The sequence below is a fragment of the Etheostoma spectabile genome, chromosome 23 (assembly GCF_008692095.1).
Source record: "Etheostoma spectabile isolate EspeVRDwgs_2016 chromosome 23, UIUC_Espe_1.0, whole genome shotgun sequence".
Lineage (NCBI taxonomy): Eukaryota > Metazoa > Chordata > Actinopteri > Perciformes > Percidae > Etheostoma > Etheostoma spectabile.
Genome location: NC_045755.1, coordinates 16,438,861 through 16,445,996, shown reverse-complemented (window position 1 = coordinate 16,445,996; position 7,136 = coordinate 16,438,861). Strand labels below are relative to the sequence as shown.

The window sequence follows — 7,136 nt, the reverse complement described above, 5'->3', positions numbered from 1 at the left end:
GGGTAGAGAGGACAGAAGGACAGCGTGAAAGGCCGGCAGAAGAGGAAAAGAAACAAATTAGGAGAGAAAGGTGTAATGAAAGACAGGACAATATAAATGAATAGAGAAGAGGGGCCGAGAGAAAGAGAAAGGGAAAACAGAAAAGGAAGATTGTTAGAAGATGGGACAGATTTTGGAAACTGAAGAATGATTAAGAGCTTTCCGGGTTCAGCATGATGCTTGTAGATAGAATGGAAAAGTGACACTGATAAGATCAGCCAGCTGCCTAAAAATAAACACACTTCTTTATCACACAGATGGGAACAACACTCGCTTACTAGAATTTAATAGATTTTTTCCCCCCTCTCCTCCTAAAATCAGTTTTCAAGAAAAAGAACATTTAATTGGCCGTGTCGATAAAAGATGTCCACATAGATTACAACAGCTGACCCGAGAGGTGCACTGACCAGAATAAGAGATGCACATTTAGGAGTCTAACATGAGGACAGAGGTAGCATACCGTATTGGGGAGAGTATAAAAATAGTTCTGAAAGTCGCATTTGCAAGACTGGAGGTTGTATTACACTTGAGGACTCATACATTAGATATTCAGTTTTACTTTGTAGCTATAATGTTGCTATTTCAGTGACTTTCTTGAAGTCTATAGTCTTTTAGAGTAAGTCAGCCCAAGAAGTGTGTTTGACCCTCGAGGAGTTTTCTGACAGTTTGTGTAAGCTGCCATGAAGGAAAGATAGAGAAAGAGTCGAAAGCGCCTTTAATGCAGAGACAAACCGAAAAATTATTTCTCAGCTAAGAATCCTCAGGTCATGAGCCAGGAAAAAAATGATTCTAACCGATTCAACAGCCTGACAGGAGAGTGTGCTAGAACGAGACCGATAGACAAGCGACACAAATGTATGATTTATGTGCATTCTAAAAAGTATTTTAAAGTATTAAAAGTATGTTATGCTTTACTTTTACAAGAAAAAAAAGCAGATGAGGATTGCCTCAGGGTTACTTTTTCAACTGGAGTCATTCGTACGGCAGAGTTGTCTTATATTCAGGTATCAACCGCAATAACCAAGTTACAAGTAGTACCGTGTTTGTATGGTGTATTCTGGTTTTGTAGTTTAGCCTATCATTCCTGTTGTAATAATACAATTGTACTTCAGATGTTGATTGCTGAGATCTGGTAAGTAGTTTTGGTTTTACTGCCAAATAAAGTCGATTTGAATGATCTGTTGATTTGTTCACCACCTGTTTGATTGTCTGACTGCTCCTGTTGCCAGATCCTCCCATTGAAGTAACGGCCAAATCCATGAAAATGACATCCAAGGTGTAATAATTCTGAATTAACTTTTAAGAATCATGAAATTTGAAATGACTAACCACTCCTATTAAATCCCCCAAAAAGTGAGTGAGCTATATATAAAAGAGACACGGAGACTGAAGTGACAGCTGTTAGCACTACGTTGGAACTCACAAGTACCATCTATACACTAGCTGCAATCTTGACTCCATTAATGGAAATCTTCTACGGTACACAAACAGAAAATGTAATGCATGTGTGTGTGACGGCGTGTGGCGGTACCTTAAGTTCCTCCTCCATCTCAGAAATCTTCCTTTCTAGAGCTCTTCTTTCCTGTGGGGCAGAAGGAAAGCAGGTTAACTCTGGACTTCTCATTAAGACAATTAACAGAAAGCACACTGTAGTGCCGGCTCTACACACTGCATAAAATAAGGTGTGGAAGATGGTGCGAGTGTAGCGATAGCACACACTTGAAAAACACTCGTGAGGTGAATGAAGCAATAGCCAGTTCAAACTTGCATACTCGGTGATGTAAACATCATTTATACGTAAGGATGTCCAAAGAGAATAAGTCATGAAAATGGGGATGTAGATGTTTAGAGGTTGTTTTGGATGTTAAGTTAATGAAAGGACTCATGGTAAAAGTCATGTCTTTTTTAAACAGAAAAAAGGGCATTCTTGTAATTTAAAAGATTGTAAAGACAAATGGAGAATGGTCTTGAAAATAATGGATGAATGTTTTACAAATCGAGGGGTTATGGTTTCATGGCTACGCAGCTGCAGCTGAACACGCAAGCATTATTACTGAATGATTGGCAAAAACCATGAAAACACACATGCATCGGTTCTTTCAACAGCAATTTAACAGTCCGATTGTTCTACCGCACACACATTAAGATAAACACACCTTTACACGCAGAGCCACACACACACAAACAACAAAATATGCAGTCTTGAGAAGAGGTGACCACACGCTGCCTCTGAGGGTCTAATACAAGTGCGAGAGAAGATGGCAGTGTTCTGGGTGGCGAGGAGGGAGGAAGTCCCTTTGAACCCGACTACATGTGTGACACGACAGCCAGCAGCAGAGAGTAGACTGATACAAAAAGTCAGGTTAAGATCATACCACCACCCAGATGATATTGGGGCCTGCTTGTTACCTTCAGACATAAACCCATTGGCAGTGTTACCAACATGTTTAAAGCAGGTAGGAGTTATCAGAAATAACAGGAGGACTTTTGTGTTTGAGATAAACTTGAGACAGAAGTTATACATCTTTTCAGTAACGTTCATGGTGTTACTAAGCAAAGAAGGACATTTGTATTAGAGCTGGGTTATTAAACTAGTTCTGTCATTACCCTTTTCTCCATCTCAAGCTGTGATCGGTCGGCATAGCGTTCCTGCCTCTGCAATGAGGAAAAATGAAAGTGAGCAGTCATAAGGAATCCTAAATCGTCTTATAAACACTGATCAGCAGAAGCAGTGTGAGCTCAGGGTACCTGTGTGGCCTTCTCTAATTGTAGCTTCAAGTCTGCCAGCTCCAGGTCCGTGTCACGTAACTGGGCCTTCAACTTCTCGTTCTCAGCTAAGATCTGCTCGTAAAGCTGAAGGGAGGGACAAACATAATCCACCGGTCAACAAGGAGAACCACCAAAGCATTAAATTCCTCATTTTATAGGTAGGAAACCTAAACTTCTCTCAGCTCGGTCACTGTGGCTTTGAAAGCTAGTTCTATTACTTTCTACTGTTTGCCTGTACTTTTGAGGATTGTGTGTTGAATTATTAGGGTAAGAATGAATTACACTCAATGATTTGTTTTTGGGCCTACTCAGGACTTTGTACAATATCAACCAGTGGCATGAACAAACTAGAATTACCCCTGGGGTTGTTTGCCTCCGCCATCAGCCAAGTTGCAGTTTACATCTGTGTCTGTCCTGACTCATAATATATGCAGTGAAGATTTTGAAGGAATTTAAAAGAGGTATTTTGGAGCAAACCGTGGATGCTTCACACACATTTTCAACCTGGCAGCACAGAAGGTCTATACAACACCACAGTTTCGAGATTAGTGCCACCAATTCAGTATACGACCAAATGTGAAATATGATCTCAATCTCCCCTTCAGTTAATGAGTTTGGGTCTTGAATCGTGGCCAAAAAAAGAGATGCTGAACCTTTGGGTATAAAATGTCATCAACTTATTATTTTATCTTATTAGATATTTGTGTGAAACGTTGTAATTAGCATTGGCATTCTTGAGTTATGGCCAAAAATGTGTTTTGTTAGGTCACAATGACCCTTTGACCTCCAAAACTAATCCTCACCCTCGAGTCCAAGTGGACATTTGTGCCAAAACTGAAAATCTTTCCTGAGCCATGGTGTTTACAAAAAATAATAATGCCTCTGGCCATGGCCATGGCCGTTGTGGAGGCATAAAAACTTTTTGATGCAGGTCATAACTTTTCCTTGGTATCGTACCCTAATAAATAGATCCTATCATACATTGTGTGTGTTTGATATTTTTGAGCAAATACCTCGATATCAATACCGCAACGGTATTGTAGTGTTGACTATTGGTGCTTTCACAAAATATTTACACAATGAGATTTTTGATAAATAATCATCAGTAATGTGGATATAATGACTAAGTGGGTAAAGGCAAATAATAGAACAGCTACAACAGTCTGGTAAGTTCAGAAAGTGACATCACTTTACTGTAATGCAACCTTTAAAACCAGGAAAATATCAACACTTATGCCATAGTAGGGTATTCTCATATCATGATATTGATATTTTGCCCAGCTCTAATATATCATTAATGTTAAAAAATAGTGTTTTTGTGTAGGGGAGTCAAACTCCATCAGTGTTCTGAATTAAACTTCGGCACCAAATGAGCTTAAAGGGCAACTACCGTTTTTTTTCAACCTAGAACCCATTTTCCTATGTTTTTTTGTCTATTGACCAATGTCAAAGATTGTTATTCCCATTAGTCATTTTGACACAAAATCATAGGAATATAGGTTCAGGTCCAGGTTGAAGTAGTTACAACAGTAACAGTAATTACCCTTTAAGCAGTAGTGTAAACAGCTTTTAACATACAGTACACACCTTCTTATAGTCAGTGGTGTCGTCCCTATCCAGTCGGCTCGAGTATGTCCTCCGACTCTCGCCATAGCCCCGGCTACAAAGAGTGTCAATGCGATCTATGGATGAAGAGCTGCTCTCATTCCTACAACAGAAATAACGGGCGTTCAATTAAAATCGTTGGTGAAATACAGATAATATAATGTGTAAAATGACAATAACAAAGAGCATTATAATATGATGTAGAAGGGGGATGAAACATACCTGGACAATCTGTCACTCTGTAAGAAAGCAAAAATGAAAGTAAGAGTTAATGTTGATTAAGAGAAACACGCTCTTCATCTGGTGAAAAAAATAATGTTATCAGTCAGTGTCTACTGGAGGACAGGGTGAGGAAATAGTGAGGAGGGCATTGTAGTAAGCTTATACAAACAAAACTGAGCAGAAGGATGTATTGGGACATTTTAAACTAAACCCCCACATTCTACAGCCTCCCCCTGCATGCATCTGCACCTGGCCCTTACTACTTTGTATAAAGTGCAGGGGTGTGTGTGTGTGTAGTAGGCAGATTGCAAATACATGCTAACTTATCCCTGAACACAGTGCTTCAAGGCGTATTGTGTCTCCAGGCCTACTGCGCATTGTGCGGTGCCACAGCAGCGGCCCTGAGGATGGGGCCAGGCGTTAGATAGGGAGGTCGGGTTGGAGTCAGATATTTTAAAATTACAATCAGCTGCTGCGGTGACCAGAGGACAGGGACAACGCTACAATCTGAGTCAAGAAGTTGTTCAAGGAAAATGATCAGTTCAACTGATCAGAGAAACAGCCAGCTTGGCGCCATTCAATGCACAAATAGAGATGTAAAGCCACAGGGGATTTGCAATGTTAACTCTTTAAGAGTCAGCTAAACATATTCTTCACCAAAGTGTTTCTTAAAAGGGGGATTTTTTTGCTTTACAGATTTTGTTTTGGGGCTTTTTTGGCCTTTATTGGATAGGACAGCTGAAGACAGAAAAGTGTGTGTGTGTGTGTGTGTGTGTGTGGGTGGTGTGGGTTGGTGTGGTGAGGGAGAGTGCGCGTCGTGAAGTGTGTTTGTGTGGTGTGTGTGTGTGTGTTTGTGCGTTGTGTTGTGGGGGGGGGGGGGGGGAGGCGAGAGAGAGAGAGAGAGAGAGAGAGATGACATGCATCAAAAGGGCCGCAAGTCGGACTTGAATCCGGGCCGCTGCGGAGGACTGACATATACTGTATATATATATATATATATTGTTTTTTTTAAACATTTTGGGTGCTTTTAATTGTGAGTGCCGGGCAGGAAAGGAAGAGCACTTCCTGCACGCCAATATCCATGCAAAGATATTTGCTTGTTTCTTATTTAGTGCTCTGTTGCTGCGCCACCCGTTCTCTTATTCTACTGAAAGGGGGGGGGGGCGGTAGCTGTGCATATCCCTGCTGATTGTACTCAAGTCTACACTCTATGTTGTGCTGCAAAAGACACTCCCATTGAAACAGGATGTTTATCCAGCCAGAAATATTTTCACAACACTGAGATTTCTGCCTCATGCTATGTCTTCCATGAGAAGTTTGAGTGCATGTAATGGAATTCAAAACATTATTTATAGTTTGGGACTGGAAGACTGGTTTATCCGTTTTTTACGTGTTCATTTTGCCTAACACTTATTACAATGACTTACAGTATGTGTGTATGACTATGCACAAAAAGCATAAACTGAGAGGTGAAAAGTGTTTTTGTTCCTTGCAAATTTCATCTTCAAAACACTCTGCCGTTGCATTGTGTGTGTACTTTGACCCAGTGACCGAGACTTCCTTTACTTTGTATGCCTGCATGTTTTTAAAACCCACTGATCTATGGCTGAGACAACTTTTGGTTTGCAAGGTCACCCCAGCAACCAGACAATCACCAGAAGATGGAAACTGGGGGTGGGGACTCAAAGGCGGCAGTTGGTGGGAGGGGAGGAAATCATAGCTGAACAGGGCAGAGTAGTGAACATCAAAGACTACTGGAAGGACCAGGATAAAGAATAAATGCAGAAGGGGCAAGAATCAAACGGAAGTCGTGCGTGTGTGTGTGTGTGTGTGTGTGTGTGTTGAATGACCTGTGGCTCTCCCTTGGTGCTGCCCTCCTCCGAGTCGGACTGCTGGTCAGGGTCGTTTTCATCACCCTGGAATTGATAAAAGCAGTATAAAGGGTTACCATCAAACTGATCAAAGAGGAACACTCAGGGTTGTGCGAGTGTTATGAACTGCTGCACCTCATCAAGAGTGCTAGGAATACTTATGATGATGAAAGAAGTGATAGCAAACTCCTATCAGTGTGTGCAAGTCTCTTACATCCTGGGGCCAGAAGGAGACTCCAGTGGAGCGTCTCTTCTCACGGGGCCGCCTGCGATCCCGTATGGAGCGGGGCTGAGACTTGTCCTCTCCTTCCTTCTCCTCCTCCTTTTTGTCCATTTCTGTCCAATCGAGAAGAATGACAAGTTTAGGCGGCACACACAACACACACACACACACACACACACACACACACACACACACACACACACACACACACACACACACACACACACACACACACACACACACACACACACACACACACACACACACACACCCCCCACACACACCAACATCACACACACACACACACACACACACACACACACACACACACACACACAAAAAGACAGTAGGGCCGCTCGATTTGGAAAATAAAGGCGAGAAAAAGGTTGTGCTCATGAGTAAACAAA

The 7,136-nt window shown here is 41.6% G+C and overlaps 1 protein-coding gene across 10 annotated transcripts in view; it reads right to left on the bottom strand.

Moving 5' to 3' along the window:
- The window catches only part of ppp1r12a (protein phosphatase 1, regulatory subunit 12A), a 55,724-nt gene that overhangs the window by 5,104 nt on the left and 43,484 nt on the right, over positions 1-7,136 (bottom strand). For 8 of the 10 annotated variants that reach the window (XM_032505579.1, XM_032505577.1, XM_032505578.1 and 5 more), the window contains 7 exons: positions 6,721-6,842; positions 6,486-6,551; positions 4,636-4,652; positions 4,396-4,516; positions 2,788-2,892; positions 2,647-2,694; positions 1,571-1,621 (listed from right to left, as the gene is read on the bottom strand). In XM_032505579.1, coding sequence (XP_032361470.1) covers positions 1,571-1,621; positions 2,647-2,694; positions 2,788-2,892; positions 4,396-4,516; positions 4,636-4,652; positions 6,486-6,551; positions 6,721-6,842 — 530 coding nt within the window. Of the gene's footprint in view, positions 1-1,570; positions 1,622-2,414; positions 2,449-2,646; positions 2,695-2,787; positions 2,893-4,395; positions 4,517-4,635; positions 4,653-6,485; positions 6,552-6,720; positions 6,843-7,136 lie in introns of all 10 variants that reach the window. The other 2 variants (XM_032505581.1, XM_032505582.1) reach the window with 1 other exon arrangement.